Source organism: Hyla sarda, chromosome 11 (assembly GCF_029499605.1).
Source record: "Hyla sarda isolate aHylSar1 chromosome 11, aHylSar1.hap1, whole genome shotgun sequence".
Lineage (NCBI taxonomy): Eukaryota > Metazoa > Chordata > Amphibia > Anura > Hylidae > Hyla > Hyla sarda.
In genome coordinates, this window is record NC_079199.1 from 104,526,231 (window position 1) to 104,549,167 (window position 22,937).

The 22,937-nt window shown below is 46.0% G+C and overlaps 1 protein-coding gene across 4 annotated transcripts in view; it reads right to left on the bottom strand.

Moving 5' to 3' along the window:
- LOC130295686 (ras-related and estrogen-regulated growth inhibitor-like protein) overlaps positions 1 to 22,937 on the bottom strand; it is an 84,901-nt gene that overhangs the window by 54,103 nt on the left and 7,861 nt on the right. For 3 of the 4 annotated variants that reach the window (XM_056546692.1, XM_056546691.1, XM_056546690.1), the window contains exons 2-3: positions 20,156 to 20,287; positions 12,388 to 12,464 (exon numbers count right to left, since the gene is read on the bottom strand). In XM_056546692.1, the coding sequence (XP_056402667.1) occupies positions 12,388 to 12,464; positions 20,156 to 20,189 (111 nt within the window). In that variant the 5' untranslated portion in view covers positions 20,190 to 20,287. Of the gene's footprint in view, positions 1 to 12,387; positions 12,465 to 20,155; positions 20,288 to 22,937 lie in introns of those variants that run through there. The other variant, XM_056546693.1, reaches the window with a different exon arrangement.

Here is a 22,937-nt window from a genome sequence, read left to right on the forward strand (position 1 = left end):
ACAAACTACAGATCATGGCGCAAAAAATGAGCCGTCACACATCCCACAATACGGAAAAATAAGAAAGTTAGAGGTGGTCAAAATAGGGCAATTTTAAAACATACTGATTTTGTAAAAAAAAAAAGTTTGAGATTTTTTAAAAGCAGTACAATAATAGAAATGTATGTAACCATGGGTATCATTTTAATCGTATTGACCCAGAAAATAAAGAAAACATGCGTTTTTTTACCGTAAAGTGTACAGTCGGAAACAAAACCCCCCAAATTTGATAAGTTATGATTTTAGTTTAAACTTCCTTACACAAAAGATAATGGCCCTCATTTACTTAGAAAATCGGGTTGTAAGTCTATCTTGCTTTCTTACCCGACTGCATTTTTCCCCTGATATTTATTATTATGTCGCATCCTGTTTGTCGCACGTGGGTTTTGGTTTCCAACTCCTCTGAGTTGTCGGGAAAAAATCCACAACAATTCAACAAATTCGGGTTGGAAACCTTTATAAATACGTGGGAAAGCTCAGAAATGTCGGGTTACGCCCCTTTTTCGGGTTTGGGAGAATCCACATCGGGTCCATTGGGAAAAAAGGTCGCATTGTGTCGCAGACTGGCGCACGATGTCTGTGACATGGCGCAGACAAAGATGCGCCAAAAAAACCTGACAAAAGAAGTCAGGTTTAGAATAGTAAATGAGGGCCATTGTTTTGGGTTTACCATACATTTTAGGGTAAAATGAGTGATGTCATTACAAAGTACAACTGGTGACGCAAACAATAAGCCCTCATATGGGTCTGGGAATGTGTCAGAGGAAGTGAAGTACAAGACTATATCATCACCAATTAGATCCCTCCTGCTAACTCCCAGACCCCTCCCAGCTCTGTATACTGCTTCTGCTAACTCTAGGGGATCAGTATATATAGTAGTTATGCAACTCCCCTCCCAGCTCTATCTGTATTCTGCTGCTGTTATCTCTATGGGATAAGGATATTTAGTAGCTTTACACCTTCCCTCCAGCTCTATCTGTAAACTGTTGCAATCTCTATGGGATTAGGATATATAGTAATGATATACCTCCTCTCCAGCTCTATCTGTATACTGCTGTTGCTATCTCTATAGGATCAGGATATATAGTAGGTATACCTCTTCCCAGAGGATTCATGAAAAATGTATGCAGCATTAGGAAATCATTTCAGTGATGGAATTGTAATCAGTATGCCTGAAAACCCATGCCTGCCACATTAGCTAAAACAGGTAAGCACAAGGCCTACACAAGAACCTCTACATTATTCTCTGATAATAGCGTATGCTGTACTGCTTCTTTAATACCGCTTTGGATGTGACTTGAGTATTACACATGATATAATAGAAAAATGTTCACAAAGATTTAACTTATGAAATGATGGCTGGACGTGGAGCTGACCAGTAAATACTTGAGTATTTTTCTGGCTTTTGTAAACAGAGGTGTCCGGTGTCTTGTCTCTACTGAATGAACCTTATAATCCCTGCACACTGAGTATACAATAGATTACTATTATTGTATGTCGATGGCTGTCTGGGCCTGCTGGGAATGGTAGTTTTGCAACAGCTGGAGGTCCACAGTTTGAAGACCTATGCCATAGACCACACTGACCACAGTTTGGAGACCTAGACCACAGAACCGGATCACAGTTTGGAGACCTAGACCGTAGACCCCACTGACCACAGTTTGGAGACCTAGACCACCGACCCTGACCACAGTTTGAAGACCTAGACCGTATACCCTGACCACAGTTTGAAGACCTAGACCGTAGACCCCACTGACCACAGTTTGGAGACCTAGACCGTAGACCCCACTGACCACAGTTTGGAGACCTAGACCACAGACCCGGATCACAGTTTTGAGACCTAGACCACAGACCCGGATCACAGTTTTGAGACCTAGACCACAGACCCGGATCACAGTTTTGAGACCTAGACCACAGACCCGGATCACAGTTTTGAGACCTAGGCTATAGAGCCCCTGACATCAGTTTGGAGACCTAGGCCATAGAGCCCCCTGAACACAGTTTGAAGACCAAGGCCATAGACCCCGACCACAGTTTCAAGGCCTAGACCATAGACCCTGACCAATCAAAACTTTTGACATGTGTATACTACATATAAAAAAAAAAACACAACATATCAACAGTTTTTTAAAGTGACAGTGCCCATTTAAGGCAGGCGACTGACACAATGTCATTGCTAGGTAAGCGGAGTGTCTATAAGTTGTCGGAGTGTCTACATGTCCTCCTAGATAGGACTTGAACCCAAGACTCCAGCACTGCAAGACAACACCACTAACCACTGTGACGCCAAGGCAGAGAAGCAGCCGTATTAATCAGATTTCTAGCTGGAGAACTCCTTTATGACAACATGGAAGGCTGATTTGAAGCCAAAATGAAGGATGACTAAGCAGAGACATTGCTGAGCTGTGAGGCACATGGGGGGTCACCGTCTGCGCCCGTCCTGTTGGCCGATGGAAGACTCATCCTGTGTGAATGTTTTATGACAATCTGAATGTATATTTGTATATTTAATTATCTGCTGTTTTTTCTTAATATGAAGGATCTGTCGGAGGATTGTCTCCATTTGGCAGGATTCACTTACACACAGCGTTTTTCTTGGTGCCTCCAAACATTCCAGATGTTGCCTTAACATCTATATATTAGTACCCTCCAAATAGAGGACCTCCAGCTGGTGCAAACTACATACTCTGGGAATAATGAAAGTTTTGCAACAACTGGAAGTTCACAATTTGAAGACCACTACTCTAGGTCCACTCTAATCTGGTAAGTTTCACATAAACTTCTCTATAGGACTTCCAACATCCCCGCCCTAATAAAATTGCACATTTTATATGTTACTAGGGGGGAAAAAAAAGAAAAACAAAAGATAATAATTGAAAAACGCTTGAAACCAAAAAAGCCAATGACACCCCCCGTGTCTAACACGAGGGTGACAGCGCGGTGATATGAAGGATCCATCTTTCCGCTTTGTACATGATGTATATATTCTACACTGTTACCTGTTTGTATTTTTATTTATCTTTTATTAATAACATATTTTCAACATTGTTTTCCTTGGACTAAAATTTTGCACTGCCGCAGAGTTTATACATTGTAATAGTTAATTGGATAGGAGACCTGCAGAATAGATTAGGATTTGATTGCAGGGTCTTCTCTGGCTGATCGATTAGCTTGGTCTGCCTTGGCCATGTGATGGGGAACTATAGAAAAAATCATTTATACTTACCTGGCCCCTGTCCACCACAGCTCCCATTCAATCCCGTCTGGTCCCCCGATCTTCTTTCTGCTTCAGAGATGAGCGCTCAATGCCGGATCTGCGGGGTTAGCCAATCACTGGCTGCGGCGGTGTCCCATCTCAGCTGATCCGGCGGAGGACTGAACGGAGCTGAGCGAGAATTGCGGGGGACCAGCGAACACACGTTCTTCAGCCGATCAGATTTTTTTGTGCAGCCATTTACATAATGGTTATCGGCCCCACATCGTCTTGTGTTCACAGCAAATCACCACAAAATTCCATTGGCCTGGCCTAAGCCTCACAAAGCCGATTATCAGGTCACGAGCGCCTCCTGAGCAGGTACTGCCCCCCCCATCTATACACAGTACAGTATACAGATCAGATACAGATAGTAATACAGGTCACTGAGGACCCTCCTGAGCAGGTGCTGCCCCCCCATCTATACACAGTACAGTATACAGATCAGATACAGGTAGTAATACAGATCACTGAGGACCCTCCTGAGCAGATGCTCCCCCCCATCTATACACAGTACAGTATACAGATCAGATACAGATAGTAATACAGGTCACTGAGGACCCTCCTGAGCAGGTGCTCCCCCCCCCCCATCTATACACAGTACAGTATACAGATCAGATACAGGTAGTAATACAGATCACTGAGGACCCTCCTGAGCAGGTGCTCCCCCCCCCCCCCCCCATCTATACACAGTACAGTATACAGATCAGATACAGGTAGTAATACAGATCACTGAGGACCCTCCTGAGCAGGTGCTCTCCTCCTCCCATCTATACACAGTACAGTATACAGATCAGATACAGGTAGTAATACAGATCACTGAGGACCCTCCTGAGCAGGTGCTGCCCCCCCCCCCCCATCTATACACAGTACAGTATACAGATCAGATACAGGTAGTAATACAGATCACTGAGGACCCTCCTGAGCAGGTGCTGCCCCCCCCCCCCATCTATACACAGTACAGTATACAGATCAGATACAGATAGTAATACAGATCACTGAGGACCCTCCTGAGCAGGTGCTCCCCTCCTCCTCTCATCTATACACAGTACAGTATACAGATCAGATACAGGTAGTAATACAGATCACTGAGGACCCTCCTGAGCAGGTGCTGCCCCCCCCCCCCCCCATCTATACACAGTACAGTATACAGATCAGATACAGGTAGTAATACAGATCACTGAGGACCCTCCTGAGCAGGTGCTGCCCCCCCCCCCCATCTATACACAGTACAGTATACAGATCAGATACAGGTAGTAATACAGGTCACTGAGGACCCTCCTGAGCAGGTGCTCCCCTCCTCCTCCCATCTATACACAGTACAGTATACAGATCAGATACAGGTAGTAATACAGGTCACTGAGGACCCTCCTGAGCAGGTGCTCCCCTCCTCCTCCCATCTATACACAGTACAGTATACAGATCAGATACAGGTAGTAATACAGGTCACTGAGGACCCTCCTGAGCAGGTGCTCCCCTCCTCCTCTCATCTATACACAGTACAGTATACAGATCAGATACAGGTAGTAATACAGATCACTGAGGACCCTCCTGAGCAGGTGCTCCCCTCCTCCTCCCATCTATACACAGTACAGTATACAGATCAGATACAGGTAGTAATACAGGTCACTGAGGACCCTCCTGAGCAGGTGCTCCCCCCCCCCCATCTATACACAGTACAGTATACAGATCAGATACAGGTAGTAATACAGATCACTGAGGACCCTCCTGAGCAGGTGCTCCCCTCCTCCCATCTATACACAGTACAGTATACAGATCAGATACAGATAGTAATACAGGTCACTGAGGACCTTCCTTGCAGGTGATAAGTCATGAGTACAGGAAGTTATGTGGACCTGTCCGTATTGAGTATACAGCTCCGTGCGTGTGTAATTATTAGGATATTTTTCCAGCTTCTTATCATCACCTAATTGTTCACCTGCAAAGCCTCCCTGGGCCCTAGTGAGAGTCTTTGCTTTTCCTTCCACCTCTCCTAAGGCAAACAACCTTATCTGCGCAAAACATGAGCGAGCGACTAATACTGACTAACAGCTGATTGTGAAGATGTAAGTGTTATTTACATGTGTGATAGTGGACACTACAGCTACCCCGAGTAATGGTGCGAAAATCACGACTGCTCCGTCATCAGCTACACAGGACAACAGGAGTGCCTCAAGTGTCAGCGCGTCATTGTCCTGTACCCCGAGTGTTGTCATCCTGTACCCCGAGTGTTATCATCCTGTACCCCGAGTGTCATCATCCTGTACCCCGAGTGTCATCATCCTGTACCCCGAGTGTCATCATCCTGTACCCCGAGTGTCATCATCCTGTACCCCGAGTGTCATCATCCTGTACCCCGAGTGTCATCATCCTGTACCCCGAGTGTCATCATCCTGTACCCCGAGTGTCATCATCCTGTACCCCGAGTGTCATCATCCTGTACCCCGAGTGTCATCATCCTGTACCCCGAGTGTCATCATCCTGTACCCCAAGCATTAGCGTGCCATTACATGGTGCTATGCAGCCCTCACTCTGACTGTAGGCACTGAAGAGATTAGTCTATGCAGAGGGACCCTAGTTTGTAGTAGGTTCTAGGGGTCAGATAACAGGTTTTGCTTGTAGAATTAAATACACTGCTCAAAAAAATAAAGGGAACACAAACCACACAATGTAACTTGCATCAGATATGTGCCTGTGTATCCGAGTCTTGGATACACAGGCACATATCTGATGCAAGGAATATTTTGTCATTTAATAGTAATATTTCTGCGTTGTCCAGACATTTCAGGGATGTTCATGGAGGCAACACGAGTACACTAAAAATTATGGGCATAGAAAAAGTCAGAAAACCCAGACGGGGTGGAGATCTAAGGAGGATGGTTCTCAACAGGGAATCATTCTGGATATTCATGTTAGGTACGAGAGAGCCTCATGGGTTAAACTTGAGACAAGACCTTATACTAACGTATTAATAATGGAAGTAACTAGTTATTATGGTCTATCTATTTAGCCAGCCTACGATTCTGCATGTGGAACTAAAGTATTAGTGCAATTGAATTTTGTGGCTTTCTTGTATACTCGTGTATTGAACACCATGTCTATCTATGTAGAACGGTCTTAGTATTTTGTGATCAATTCAATGCCGGATTTTTTAGATGATTCACCACTTTACTGCTCAGATCATGTGATTCTAATGTGTTTTATTATAAAAGGACACAGTGCTGTAAAGTTTTTATGCCATGACTAAGGGCTCTTTAGCCTGAAACGCGTAGGCTCTACGCTCCTCGATATGCTGTTTGTTATTTTTGTACCTCAATAAACAAGTTTTTACCTGCCTTCCTGGTGCTGGACATTTTCCGTTTTCTACAGGTAGTGCAGCTCATCCAGAATGGCACATCAATGCGAGCTGTGACAAGAAGATTTGCTGTGTCTATCAGCGTAGTGTCCAGAGCATGGAGGCGCTACCAGGAGACAGGCCAGTACATCAGGAGACGTGGAGGAGGCCGTAGGAGGACAACAACCCAGCAGCAGGACCGCTACCTCCACCTTTGTGCAAGGAGGAGCAGGAGGAGCACTGCCAGAGCCCTGCAAAATGACCTCCAGCAGGTCACAAATGTGCATGTGTCCACTCAAATGGTAAAACAGACTCCATGAGGGTGGTATGAGGGCCCGACGTCCACAGGTGGGGGTTGTCCTTACTGCCCAACACGGTGCAGGAGGTTTGGCATTTGCCAGAGAACACCAAGATTGACAAATTCACCACTGGCGCCCTGTGCTGTTCACAGATGAATGCAGGTTCACACTGAGTCTGGAGACGCTGTGGAGAACGTTCTGCTGCCTACAACATCCTCCAGCATGACCGGTTTTGCGGTGGGTCAGTAATGGTGTGGGGTGGCATTTCTTTGGGGGCCGCACAGCCCTCCATGTTCTTGCCAGAGATAGCCTGACTGCCATTAGATGAGATGAGATCCTCAGGCCCCTTGCGAGACCATATGCTGGTGCGGTTGGCCCTGGGTTTCTCTTAATGCAAGACAATGCTAGACCTCATGTGGCTGGAGTGTGTCAGCAGTTCCTACAAGAGGAAGGCATTGATGCAATGGACTGGCCGCCCGTTCCCCTGAATCTGATTGAGCACATCTGGGACGTCTCGCTCCATCCCCCACAGACTGTCCAGGAGTTGGCGGATGCTTTAGTCCAGGTCTGGGAGGACATCCCTCAGGAGACCATCCTCCACCTCATCAGGAGCATGCCCAGGCGTTGTAGGGAGGTCATACGGGCACGTGGAGGCCACACACACTACTGAGCCTCATTGGGACTTGTTTTAAGGACATTACATAAAGTTGGATCAGCCTGTAGTGCGGTTTTCCACTGTGATTTTGAGTAAAGACGAAAGTATTTCATACAATTAGTTCATTCAGTCCGATCTACGATGCGTTATCTTTTTGAGCAGTGTATTTCCCCCAGAGCAAACACTGGAGGTGAGATCTATAAGGTCTAGGAAGTTTATGAAGTCTATGAGGTCTATAAGGTCTATCAGCCGTCACTGAGATGTTACTCAGCAAAGCAAACTCAGGACAAACAAGTTGATCTCTTATTACACGTCATTACGGAGCTTGTGTTCTGCTTCCTCTGGGTATTTAGTGTCTGGGACCTCCTGAGAGTTTGGAAACTTTTTGGAGTACCTAAAGAATATGAAAGCGAGGGATGTGAAGGGATCATGATCTGGAGATAAGCTTCGTGTAGACCCCATTGGGAATTGAGTCTATAACTTATCATTTTTAACAGATTGCAACTATATACAAGAGCCGAGGCGCGTGCTCTCTATCACGCAAAGTGCATGAAAAAGTGCAAACGTATCACACTAAAAAAGGTGCACAAAGGATGCGGTCTATCGCTAAGCCCTTCTCCAACAGGAGAGAGGCCCCCAACAAACCTACCCTTCACCTCCGGGCCAAAAGGCACCTGCAAGGATCCAGGGTCGATGCCACTTTTCGCCGATTGCAACTATTTACAATGGAGAATCTCCGGGTATAATTTGGGGTGTGAATATAGGGTCAGTGTGGAGATCAGGACCACCTGTTTCTTTGACGCTCTTAGATACATTGGTGCTTGTTTGGCCCTCAGATATAGTCACACCATTGTGGGTTAGTGATGTCACTGTTCCCAGCCCGAGGCCGTGGTTCTATGTCATGTCCTATCATTACAGAGATAAATATGTGACATTATTGCTTTCTATCAGAGGGCGGCTGTCACTGCCAGGAGGGGAGGTGCAGCAACCTGTCGAGGATGTACGAATATGAATGTCTGGAGTGATACACTAATGAGATGATCTTCTCTGCCTCCTAGTGTTTAAGGCTGGTACTGCACTCTTCCCCCCTTTTTCATAAATTTTTAAAGAGAAAGATTATTTTGTTGCTGGGAAAACAGTGTGGCAGCCATCTCTAGAGCTCCCTCACTAAGCATGCCTAGACCTCCTTATGGTAAATGTGCGTAGTTATGTATCATCAACTTTTACGGGAGATGTAACGGCGGCTGGTTGTCACTACTAGGAAGCACTCACATGGCACTGACCATACTATAGGCCAGCATTTCCCAACCAGGGCATCTCCAGCCGTTGGATGTATGGGCATGCTGGGAGTTGTAGTTTTGCAACATTTGGGGGGCCACAGTTTGCAGACTACTGTGTGCATATATATGACTGTGTTGAATTGTCAGACCTCGCTGCACTCCTCTATGTGAGTGCCTCATTTTCCATGTCTTTTTCTTGTGTTTGGATTTTTAAATATAAATTATTGGCTCTATATGGCTGTACTTCCTGTAAATTTGTATTGTTGGAGATTTGTGACAGATACAATAAAACTTAATTTTTTGTGACAAGCCCTTTAATAGGATTTCTTAACTAGGGGATAAAGCAAACAAAACGTTAGGTAACAGACCAAACAAACAAAGGCTGGAAAACGAAATAGTAAGTGCGCAGAACCGGACACGGGTGGAGAGTCAGTCGCAGAGACATGGCTGATGTGTTTGCTGATTATTATCGCTTTTTACAATGAAAGAAAACGCAATAGAGCGTCCATCTTCTAAACAAGAAAAATAACAAGGAGGTTATATCCTCACGGACACGTAGAGCCGCTGAACCAGATAGTTTTATAAAGGAATACTATGAGACAGGAGTATTCAATTGAAAAGGTACAGTTAGGTAATAGCAGCCCCCTATAGGTAGTAGTAGTAAACCCCCCTGTAGGTAATAGCAGCCCCCAATAGGTAGTAGTAATCCCCCCTGTAGTTAATAGTAGCCCCCAATAGGTAGTAGTAATCCCCCCTGTAGTTAATAGTAGCCCCCTATAGGTAGTAGTAAACCCCCCTGTAGGTAATAGTAGTCCCCTATAGGTAGTAGTAACCCCCCCCTTGTAGGTAATAGTAGCCCCGTATAGGTAGTAGTAAACCCCCCTGTAGGTAATAGTATCCCCCTATAGGTAGTAGTAAACCCCCCCCCTGTAGGTAATAGCAGCCCCCTATAGGTAGTAGTAAACCCCCCCCTGTAGTTAATAGCAGCCCCCTATAGGTAGTAGTAAACCCCCTGTAGGTAATAGCAGCCCCCTATAGGTAGTAGTAATCCCCCTGTAGGATATAGCAGCCCCCTATAGGTAGTAGTAATCCCCCCTGTAGGATATAGCAGCCCCCTATAGGTAGTAGTAATCCCCCCTGTAGGATATAGCAGCCCCCTATAGGTAGTAGTAAACCCCCCTGTAGGTAATAGTAGCCCCCAATAGGTAGTAGTAATCCCCCCTGTAGGTAATAGCAGCCCCCTATAGGTAGTAGTAAACCCCCCTGTAGGTAATAGCTGCCCCCTATAGGTAGTAGTAAACCCCCCTGTAGGTAATAGTAGCCCCCAATAGGTAGTAGTAATCCCCCCTGTAGTTAATAGTAGCCCCCAATAGGTAGTAGTAATCCCCCCTGTAGTTAACAGTAGCCCCCTATAGGTAGTAGTAAACCCCCCCTGTAGGTAATAGTAGCCCCCTATAGGAAGTAGTAACCCCCCCCCCTGTAGGTAATAGCAGATCTCTGTAGGTAGTAGTAGCCCCCCCCCCCCCACATAGGTAGTAACCCCCCGTACGTAATAGCAGATCTCTGTAGGTAGTAGTAGCCCCCCGCCCCCACATAGGTAGTAGCCCCCCGTAGGCAATAGCAGATCTCTGTAGGTAGTAGTAGCCCCCCCCCCCCCACAGGTAGTAGCCCCCCGTAGGCAATAGCAGATCTCTGTAGGTAGTAGTAACCCCCACCCTGCCACTTCTATGTACAGTTTCTTGCAGAGCCATGGCGCAGCTGATGTTTTTGTATATTGATTTGTAAAGCTAGGTATGTGGGGCGCGGGTCCCTAATGCCATTAGATAACATACAGGTATTAGAAATGTTTCCCAACAGCTTGGAATTTGCAGAGCAAACATTGTGTTCTCTAATGTCTCCTGATACCAAGTGGATAAGCAAACAGAGAAGGGGATAAATGTTCCCAGAATTAAACTTATACACATAAAAATAGATATCACTACCAGGAGGAGGCAGTAAGAGGTGGTGACAACCTCCTAATCTCCTGGTCAGTGTGTAGTGTCCCCGCACCTGTGTTCCACTTACCATCCCTGAAGAAGTAGTCGTGTGGCTGTGAGAAAACTTTCTGTGAACTACATAAATGTGTTTGGGGAGCTGTGACTTTTTTTTTTTTTTTGCATCGAACTACATTAACAGCATACACTGAGGTCAAATCGGAGTGTAAAATGTGCATCAGATTAATGATGCCTTGGTCACGTGATGCTCCCTAGCTTATCTGTCTGCACTTTTAGGAAGGCTGTAGGAAGAGTCCCCAGGGCAGCCTCTTCTCCCAGGAGAGGGGGTGGACACAAAAACCAGTTTATGTCTAGCTCTGACCAGATCAACAACTCCTAGCTCTGCTACTGCAAGGCATACTACCCCCACCTAGGCCTAGAAAGTTTTACTGTTCAAGATAGAACAGGCTACACGCAAGACATGTCCTGTTCAAGTCCCGGCTGTGGGGATAAAGTGCTTCAAGTCTTCAGCTCCAAGAAAGTGTATTTTGTCTTAGTCAGAGGAGAGTAATGCTGAACAAGGGCCTCTCTGCATACACTAATCTCTTCAGTGACCTACAGTCAAAGTTAGTGCAGGGTGACAGTAACATAACTGAAAGATTTCTGTGTACGTCCTTCCAGGTATCGTTCATGCACCCCAGTGAGCCAACCTGTGTGGATCCTCATGATCTAGTCCATTGGACTGCATTAGTCAATACACCTATAAAAACTAATGGCGTATATCAGTAAATCTGCTGCAAAAGTAAAATTTAAAGGGACAGTGATCAAATACTCCTTTACCTGCACCAAAACTGCAACCTTTCACCCTCTGCCGGAGCATCTGCATTGTTATTTGTATTTGGGCAGACGTTTCAGTAAAGCTTTCAAGTTATTTCACATAATCCTTGTGTCCAGAGGTCTAATTCCTGCATTTTGTTGTTGGGCTCACTGGGGATCATCAGGTTAATGACACCCCCCCCCCCATGTGACATACCATCAGTACTACTCCCAACTAGCCTTCAGAATGACCCCCATCATCCACATGGATAATAGCGGCCGTCCACAGGATCGTATACAGCTCAGCGTGCTGCTTTGGTCCGCAGCTGGAGTGCAATAATGAAAATTAAAGGGGTATTCCAGGCAAAAACATTTTTTTTTATATATATCAGCTGGCTCCGGAAAGTTAAACAGATTTGTAAATTACTTCTATTAAAAAATCTTAATCCTTCCAATAGTTATTAGCTTCTGAAGTTGAGTTGCTGTTTTCTGTCTAACTGCTTTCTGATGACTCACGTCCCGGGAGCTGTCCAGCTCCTATGGGGATATTCTCCCATCATGCACAACTCCCGGGACGTGACATCATCATTGAGCAGTTAGACAGAAAACTTCAGAAGCTAATAACTATTGGAAGGATTAAGATTTTTTAATAGAAGTAATTTACAAATCTGTTTAACTTTCCGGAGCCAGTTGATATATAAAAATTAAGTTCTTGCCTGGAATACCCCTTTAACTTACCGTTAAAGTTACAAGGCTGTCCGGGTATCCTGAGAGTTGTGGTTTTGAAACAGCTGGGGGCACCCTGGTTGGGAATTCTGCAAGCAGAAATTTAGAAATGTGAATGGGAGTGCGGAATCCCATAGAAGACTATTGGACTTTAATTTCAAGCGGAATTCCATATACAGAAATTCTGCCGTGTGAACAGACCCTAAGAGTATTCTAGAGGAAATTAGATGTATCAGTCCTCAGCGTATCATCTTAGACGTATGATGTATAATTTGGTCACCTTATAAATAGGCCAGTATCTAATTTATCACAAATTATCTCTTACAGATTAAATGAAACATTCACACATCTCATATACAATACCGACACCACAGGGCCCTTGTGGCATTATAACCTGCAAGTACTGTATTTTTCGCCGTATAAGATGCACTTTCTCTTCCCCAAAACTGGGGGGAAAAAGTTGGTGCGTCTTATACGGCGAATACACACCCCTATCGTGGCGGTCCCTGCGACCATCAACGGCCGGGACCCGCAGCTAATACAGGACATCACCGATCGCGGTGATGCCCTGTATTAACCCTTCAGACGCGGCGATCAAAGGTGACCGCCGCGTCTGAAGGGAAAGTGACACTAACACGGTTGCTCAGTCGGGCTGTTCGGGACCGCTGTGGTGAAATCGCAGCGTTCCGAACAGCTTCCAGGACACCGGGAGGGACCTTACCTGCCTCCTCGGTGTCTGCTCCGTGGCGGGATCCCCTGCATGGCCGGCGGTCTCCTTCAACGTCATCATGCCATCCCGTTATCCAATAGGAGCGGCGTGCATAGCGACGTGATGACGGCGACGGAGAGCGTGGATCCCGGGGAAAAAGAGCATCGTGGACACATCGGTGACGTGGCGACAGCGATGGAGCGACATCCAGGGCAGCGGTGACTGGTCTGGAGCGGCGGGGACACGTGGAGTATTACCTCCTATACAAGTGGTCTTCAACCTGCGGAACTCCAGATGTTGCAAAACTACAACTCCCAGCATGCCCGGACAGCCGTTGGCTGTCCGGGCATGCTGGGAGTTGTAGTTTTGCAACATCTGGAGGCCGCAGGTTGAAGATCACTGTTGGGTTTGCACCTTTAAAAATGGGTGCGTCTTATATGCCGGTGCGTCCTATAGGGCGAAAAATACGGTATATACCATTATTCACATAAGACAGATAAATAAGGTGCTTATCTGGAGATTAAACAGACATGAGAGACAAAATGAGAAAAAAAATCCATAAAATCACATTGTCTGATTTTTTTAAGAATTTATTTGCAAATGAAGGTAGAAAATATGTATTTGGTCAATAAAAAAAAGTTCATCTCAATACTTTGTTATATCCTCTTTGTTGGCAATGACAGAGGTCACATGTTTTCTGTCTTCACAAGGTTCTCACACACTGTTGCTGGTATTTTGGCCCATTCCTCCATGCAGATCTCCTCTAGGGCAGTGATGTTTTGGGGCTGTCGCTGGGCAACACAGACTTTCAACTCCCTCCAAAGGTTTTCTATGGGGTTGAGATCTGGAGACTGGCTAGGCCACTCCAGGACCTTGAAATGCTTCTTATGAAGCCACTCCTTTGTTGCCCGGGCGGTGTGTTTGGGATCATTGAACACATAAGAAAAAAAACTGAAAAAAAAAAAAAAGAGAGGGGAATTTGCGCCCCCTAGTGAAGGACGTTACAGACCGAATTAAGGTGGTAGTAAAGTTAATCTCACCAACTTGGGTTGCGCTCAGGACACAACACCTCATACAGCGTACTTGAATCAGTATGTCTCCAGACCCGCAGCCACGGTTCTCTGGTATCAGCCTCGCTCTCCCAGCTTGAAGCAATAGAGAAGTAAAGTTGAAAAATGGTCCGGTCCTGGCACCCTGCATGTGAAAAGAACTAGGAATACTGTTGTATTCCTTTAAATTCCATTTAAAGGGATACAACAGTTTTCCTAGTCCTTTCCACATCCAGAGTGCCAGCACCAGGCCCGGAACATTTTTCCACTAAACGTCTCTATTGTTTGGGATCATTTTCATGCTGAAAGACCCAGCCACGTTTCATCTTCAATGCCCTTGCTGATAGAAGAGGTTTTCACTCAAAATCTCACAATACATGGCCCCATTCATTCTTTTACATGGATCAGTCGTCCTGGTCCCTTAGCAGAAAAACCATCCCCAAAGCGTGATGTTTCCACCCGCATACTTCACAGTAGGTATGGTGTTCTTTGGATGCAACTCAGCATTCTTTCTCCTCCAGACACGACAAGTTGAGTTTTTACTAAAAAGTTCTACTTTGGTTCCATCTGACCAAATGACATTCTCCCAATCCCAATTCGGGATCATCCAAATGCTCTTTAGCAAACTTCAGACGGGCCTGGACATGTACTGGCTTAAGCAGGGGGACACGTCTGGCACTGCATGATTTGAGTCCCTGGCGGTGTAGTGTGTTACTGATGGTAGCCTTTGTTTCTTTGGTCCCAGCTCTCTGCAGGTCCTTCACGTGTTGTTCACCGTTCCTGTGATCATTTTGACACCACGGGGTGAGATCTTGCGTGGAGCCCCAGATCGAGGGAGATTATCAGTAGTCTTGTATGTCTTCCATTTTCTAATAATTGCTCCCACAGTTGATTTCGTCACACCAAGCTGTTAGCCTATTGCAGATTCCGTCTTCCCAGCCTGGTGCAGGTCTATAACTTTGTTTCTGGTGTCCTTCGACAGCTCTTTGGTCTTGGCCATAGTGGAGTTTGGAGTGTGACTGTTTGTATGTATCATTCCATATGCTGATATAACATGAGAGCCAAGTTGGTAGTCAGCGCTGAATGTGTGCCAAAGGTTAGTCAGCCTGCGGGAGAGAAAAGCCAAGTTGGCATCAAGCGCCACCTCTTGGGTAGAATGGAGAATTCTCAAAGGCATCTGTGTCCAAGATGTTTCTGCGTAGTTAAGTAGATAAAGATATCGCACCATGTGAATGCGGATGTATCATGTGATACATTCCTAAATACCAAAAGCTTTTTTGGGTATAATTTAAGTAAAAATACACTGCTCAAAATAAAGGGAACAAAAACACCACAATGTCATTCCAAATCAATCACATTTCTGTGAAATCCCACTGTCCACTCAGGAAGAACACTGATTGACAATCAATTTCACATGGAGCAGACAACAGGTGGAAATTATAGGCAATTAGCAAGACACCCCAATAAAGGAGTGGTTCTACAGGTGGTGACCACAGACCACTTGTCAGTTCCTATGCTTCCTGGCTGATGTTTTGGTCACTTTTGAATGCTGGCGGTGCTTTCACTCTAGTGGTAGCATGAGACGGAGTCTACAACCCACACAAGTGGCTCAGGTAGTGCAGCTCATCCAGGATGGCACATCAATGCGAGCTGTGGTAAGAAGGTTTGCTGTGTCTGTCAGCGTAGTATCCAGAGCATGGAGGCGCTACCAGGAGACAGGCCGGTACATCAGGAGACGTGGAGGAGGCCGTAGGGGGGAAACAACCCAGCAGCAGGACCGCTACCTCCACCTTTGTGCAAGGAGGAGCACTGCCAGAGCCCTGCAAAATGACCTCCAGCAGGCCACAAATGTGCATGTGTCTACTCAAATGATCAGAAACAGACTCCATGAGGGTGGTATGAGGGCCCGACATCCACAGGTGGTGGTTGTGCTTACAGCCCAACACCGTGCAAGACGTTTGGCATTTGCCAGAGAACACCAAGATTGGAAAATTCACCACTGGCGCCCTGTGTTCTTCACAGATAAAAGCAGGTTCACACTCAGCACATGTGACAGAGTCTGGAGACACTGTGGAGAATGTTCTGCTGCCTGCAACATTCTCCAGCATGACCGGTTTGGTAGTGGGTCAGTAATGGTGTGGGGCGGCATTACTTTGGGGGCCGCACAGCCCTCCATGTGCTTGCCAGAGGTTGCCCGACTGCCATTAGGTACCGAGATCCTCAGACCCCTTGTGAGACCATATGCGGTTGGGTTCCTCCTAATACAAGACAATGCTGGACCTCATGTGTCTGGAGTGGGTCATCAGTTCCTACAAGAGGAAGGCATTGATGCTATGGACTGGCCGCCCATTCCCCTGAATCCAATTGAGCACATCTGGGACGTCTCGCTCCCTCCACCACAGACTGTCCAGGAGTTGGCGGATGCTTTAGTCCAGGTCTGGGAGGATATCCCTCAGGAGACCATCCTCCACCTCATCAGGAGCATGCCCAGGCATTGTAGGGAGGTCATACGGGCACGTGGAGGCCACACACACTACTGAGCCTCATTGGGACTTGTGTTAAGGACATTACATAAAGTTGGATCAGCCTGTAGTGGGGTTTTCCACTACATTTTTGAGTGTGACTCCATATCCAGACCTCCATGGGTTAATACATTTGATTTCCATTGATAATTTTTGTGCGATTTTGTTGTCAGCGAATTCTACTATGTAAAGACGAAAGTATTGCATACGATTAGTTCATTCATTCAGATCTAGGATGTGTTATCTTAGTGTTCCCTTTATTTTTTGAGCAGTGTATATAAAATATGCCAACACCCCCTTTCTCAGTGGTTTATTATATTGTTAAAAAATAACTGAGATGAGAAGCCAATTCACAAAACTCAGCTAACCTTGGAAAGATGAAGTATTATCGCCATCTATTGGTAAAAGTGATTACAATACCACAAGAGAAGAATAGTATAAACCTCGACTTGTTACAGATTGTTGTGTTTTTATTGTCATGGACAGAAATCTCCACCCAGCAGGCACCCATATTATCTGTATATACAATAAGATTATAATAAGACACAATATGGTAATCATCTAACACAGCATTAGTAACACACACTGCACAACATGGTGACATGTAAATGAAGTCGCTGCTGTCTGTGAAAGATGTCCTGTGTGATCTGATCGGTCTGCGGGGCTCCATACACTGCTGTGATGTCCTGTGTGATCTGATCGGTCTGCGGGGCTCCATACACAGCTGTGATGTCCTGTGTGATCTGATCGGTCTGCGGGGCTCCATACACTGCTGTGATGTCCTGTATGATCTGACTGGTCTGCGGGGCCTCATACACAGCTGTGATGTCCTGTATGATCTGACTGGTCTGCGGTGCCTCATACACAGCTGTGATGTCCTGTGTAATCTGACCGGTCTGTGGGCCCCGTACACAGCTGTGATGTCCTGTGTGATCTGACCGGTCTTTGGGCCCCGTACACCGCTGTGATGTCTTGTGTGATCTGACCGCTCTGCGGGGCCCCATACACAGCTGTGATGTCCTGTGTGATCTGACCGGTCTGCGGGGCCCCATACACAGCTGTGATGTCCTATGTAATCTCATTGGTCTGCTGGACCCCGTACACAGCTGTGATGTCATGAGTGATCTAACTCTCGGAGGAGGTTTTTCAGCAGTTTGCTCTACAGCAGATTTTCTGTGGGATCGGATCAGATGGGCTTTCACCCCAACACACATCTATAAACCCAGGGCCCCCACGATCTTGTCACCAATTGCTATAGAATAGCATTGTTTAGTGTATGTAATGTACAGATTCCATGTAATTGTCTCCTGGGGACTAAAAGAGATGTCAATAAATGTGAATACGCCCCTCCCTTAATAACATTTTAAGTTACCCCCCCCCCCTTTAATATTTAAAAAAATAAAATTATGTAAAAAAAATAAATAAATAACCACCATGTGTGTAAATGTCAGAACTATTTAAATCTAACATTTTTTTACCGCAAGATCTGCTGAGAGCTGTAATCACTGTCTATGTAGAGGACAGGAGCTTCTTCAGGGTCATGTACAGTCCACAGTGTCCTAAAAAAGTAACATTGAGCCGCCCTTGCCTGTCGTCCAAAAGAATAGTACAGAACATGTAATACCTCCCTGTACTGTAGGGGGCACTACCAGACACCAGTCAGTGCATACACTTCAGTAATACAGGTGTTTTACCAGTGAATGTCCATTCTGATTGGTCAGTTCTTCTGCACATTTCGCAGTCCTGGACTGTCTGTAGCATTGTATGTTCAGTTTGGTTTCAAAAGACCAAAAATAAATATTGTAATTTAAAGGCATTGTAAGTTGAGGGACCATTGTATATACATAAATGTTGTAAGATAATGTGCAACTAAATAATGAATTAATGTGTTAATAAGACTGTAGTGTACATTTACATAATATTTGAAACGCATGAAACTAGAGGTACTGTGGCATGTGAAAGTAAAAAAAAAAAAAAAAAATCATAAAGCACTATGGGGGCGATTTTTTCAAAACCCGTCCAGAGGAAAAGTTGTTGAGATGCCCATAGCAACCAATCAGATCCCTTCTTTCAATTTTTTTTTTTTTTTTTTTTTTTAAAAAGGCCTCTGCAAAATGAAAGAAGTGATCTGATTGGTTGCATTGGGCAACTCAGCAACTTTTCCTATAATAAATCTCCGCCATTATACTGCAGCGGTCACTGCCATCTGTACAGGACCCTCCTCCGGAGATCATTGCTATACCCCATAGTCATGGCCATAGGATCCTTAGGGTACATTCATACGGGCGGGTTTACGCTGCGGAAAATCCACTGCAAGTCCCATTGAAGTCAGTAGGGACTGAGGCGGATTTTCCGCAGCGTAAATTCCGCCACGGAAAATCAGCTGCGGACAGCCGAGACAGGCCCGCCCCCTTTCAAATACGCAGCGGAAAACCCGCAAAAAAAAAATCTGCTCGTGTGAACGTACCCTTATAAAGGGTTTATTACTGGACACAACATTGGCTGGGATACAGCATTCCTGGTATGACCTAGGACAGTGGTCTTCAACCTGCGGACCTCCAGATGTTTCAAAACTACAACTCCCAGCATGCCCGGACAGCCGTTGGCTGTCCGGGCATGCTGGGAGGTGTAGTTTTGCAACATCTGGAGGTCCGCAGGTAGGAGACTAGAGATGAACGAACTTACAGTAAATTCGATTCGTCACGAACTTCTCGGCTCGGCAGTTTATTACTTATCCTCCATAAGTGAGTTCAGCTTTCAGGTGCTCCGGCGGGCTGGAAAAGGTGGATACAGTCCTAGGAGTCTCCTAGGAATGTATCCACCTTTTCCAGCCCACCGGAGCACCTGAAAGCTGAACTCATTTATGCAGGATAAGTCATCAACTGCCGAGCCGAGAAGTTCGTGGCGAATCGAATTTACTGTAAGTTCGCTCATCTCTATTGGAGACCACTGATCTAGGTCATCACCTTTGTTAAAGGGTACCACTCATCAAATAAACTTTTGATATATTTTAGATTAATGAACGTTGAATAACTTTCCAATAGCATGTTAATGAAAAATATGCTTCTTTCTATTGTATTTTTCCCGATCAGTCCTGTCAGCAAGCATTTCTGACTCATGCTGGAGTCCTAAACACTCAGAGCTGCCAGCCTGCTTTGTTCACAGCAAAACAGGCTGTGAACAAAGCAGGCTGGCAGCTCTGAGTGTTCTCCTTTGTGAACAAAGCAGACTGGCAGCTCGTAGTGTTTAGGACTCCAGCATGAGTCTGAAATGCTTGCTGCCAGGACTGGTAGGGAGACCCCTAGTGGTCATTTCTTCAAAGTGGAAAATTAAATAGAAAGAAGCATATTTTTTAATAACATGCAAATGTAAAGTTATTCTGCATACATTAATCTATAATATATCAAAAGTTTTTTTGATGAGAGGTACCCTTTAAACATTTCCTCAACTTCTGTACATCTGAAAATGATCAATAATGCACCAAGCGATACTCCTCATACCGAACCAGGCGTTTGACCATAAAAGTCCTGTCATTCTGGATTCTTCAGTATTGTATCTTCTGATCTGGTCTGTGTCTTATCAGCTTTCTTATTTCTTCCTCTTCATTGTCAGACAATTCATCGCTCCTCATCCTAAGAAAACACAGAATCCCAGTGTTAGTGACTGTATTGTACGGATTCTCTCATGACCTCAGATTAGTCAGTAAAGTGATCGGTCAGGATCTCTACTAGGGATCGACCGATATCGATTTTTTAGGGCCGAAACCGATAATCGGTGGAGGTTATGGCCGATAACTTATACCGGAATATCAGTATATGCTATCGGCTTTAAATCAATGAACTGCAGCGCCTTTTGCGGTGCCAGAGACTGCCGCCGCCACCCGCTTCTCTCCACCCTGCCTGTCCTGGGGTCCTCCTGAGTCCTATCACCGCCACCGCACCACCTCGGCCAGCGACCGCCGCTGCCCCATTGCCTCCCCCATTCCCGGTTTTATAATTACCTGTTTCCGGGGTCCACACTACTTCTGGCTGCAATCCTTTTCTGTGAGAAATACTTCATTTTCTTGAAATATTTCAGGGGGTGCCAATTAGAGATGAGCGAACGTACAGTAAATTCGATTCGTCATGAACTTCTCGGCTCGGCAGTTGATGACTTTTCCTGTATTAATTAGTTCAGCTTTCAGGTGCTCCGGTGGGCTGGAAAAGGTGGATACATTCCTAGGAAAGAGTCTCCTAGGACTGTATCCACCTTTTCCAGCCCACGGGAGCACCTGAAGGCTGAACTAATTTATGCAGGAAAAGTAATCAACTGCCGAGCCGAGAAGTTCGTGACGAATCGAATTTACTGTAAGTTCGCTCATCTCTAGTGCCAATATTTACGGCCATGACTGTGTGTGTGTGTATATATATATATATATATATATATATATATATATATATATATATATATATATATATACCGTATATACTCGAGTATAAGCCGACCCGAGTATAAGCCGAGACCCCTAATTTCAACCCAAAATCCCAGGAAAAGTTATTGACTCGAGTATAAGCCTAGGGTGGGAAATACCTCATCCCCCCCTGTCATCATCCAGACCCGTCATTAACATCCTCATCATCCCCTTGTCATCATCCCACACATCCCCCCTTCATCATCCCCTTGTCATCATCCCACACATCCCCTTGTCATCATCCCACACATCCCCCCTTCATCATCCCCTTGTCATCATCCCACACATCCCCTTATCATCCCACACATCCCCCCTTCATCATCCCCTTGTCATCATCCCACACATCCCCCCTTCATCATCCCCTTGTCATCATCCCACACATCCTCTTATCATCCCACACATCCCCCCCTTCATCATCCCCTTGTCATCATCCCACACATCCCCTTATCATCCCACACATCCCCCCTTCATCATCCCCTTGTAATCATCCCCCCCCCCCCTTCATCATCCCCACCCCCCTTCATCATCCCCACACCCCCCCCCCCCCCCTTCATCATCCTCTTCTCATCATTCGCCCTCAGTGGTCTTCAACCTGCGGACCTCCAGAGGTTTCAAAACTACAACTCCCAGCAAGCCCGGGCAGCCATCGGCTGTCCGGGCTTGCTGGGAGTTGTAGTTTTGAAACCTCCGGAGGTCCGCAGGTTGAAGACCACTGCGGCCTTCAACATCATCCAGCCCCCTCTCACCCCCTTTAGTTCTGAGTACTCACCTCCGCTCGGCGCTGGTCCGGTCCTGCAGGGCTGTCCGGTGAGGAGGTGGTCCGGTGAGGAGGTGGTCCGGGCTGCTATCTTCACCGGGGGCGCCTCTTCTCCGCGCTTCCGGCCCGGAATAGAGGCGTTGCCTTGACAATGACGCATAAGTACGTTGGCAATGAACGCACCTCTGCGTCGTTGTCACGGCAACGTGACTATTCTGAGGCCGGGCCCGAAGCGCTTAGAAGAGGCCTCCCCGGTGAAGATAGCAGCCCGGAACCACTATCCCACCGGACCACCTCCTCTCCGGACAGCCCTGCAGGACCGGACCAGCGCCGAGCGGAGGTGAGTACTCAGAACTAAAGGGGGTGAGAGGGGACTGGATGATGTTGAAGGCCGCAGTGGTCTTCAACCTGCGGACCTCCGGAGGTTTCAAAACTACAACTCCCAGCAAGCCCGGACAGCCGATGGCTGCCCGGGCTTGCTGGGAGATGTAGTTTTGAAACCTCTGGAAGTCCGCAGGTTGAAGACCACTGCGGGTGGGGGAGTTCACTCGAGTATAAGCCGAGGGGGGGTGTTTTCAGCACGAAAAATCGTGCTGAAAAACTCGGCTTATACTCGAATATATATATATATATATATATATATATATATATATATATATATATATATATATATATATATATATATATATCTCTATCTATATCTATATCAGAGATGAACGACTTACCTAAACCCCACGCACAGTGGGGAAGATGAAGTGATCTGAAAGATAACATTTTTGTCGAGCATGGCAACCAATCACAGCGCAGCAATTATTACGGCGTAGGTGATAAAAACGGAGGCCGTGCTGTGATTTATTGCCCATGCACAACAGACACTTTTCTCCTGGACCACTTCACGTATCTTCCCCATTATGTAGAAATAAGAGATCTCCGGAGAAGAGACAAGGCTAATTGCCAAGGAGAGGACAAAACTGGAAAAGTGACATTACTGAAGTGCCTCGCTGCTTTAACCCTATAGGGCCTGAGCGATATTTTATTGTTTTCCTGCAGATTATTATCTCTCACAAGCACCTGA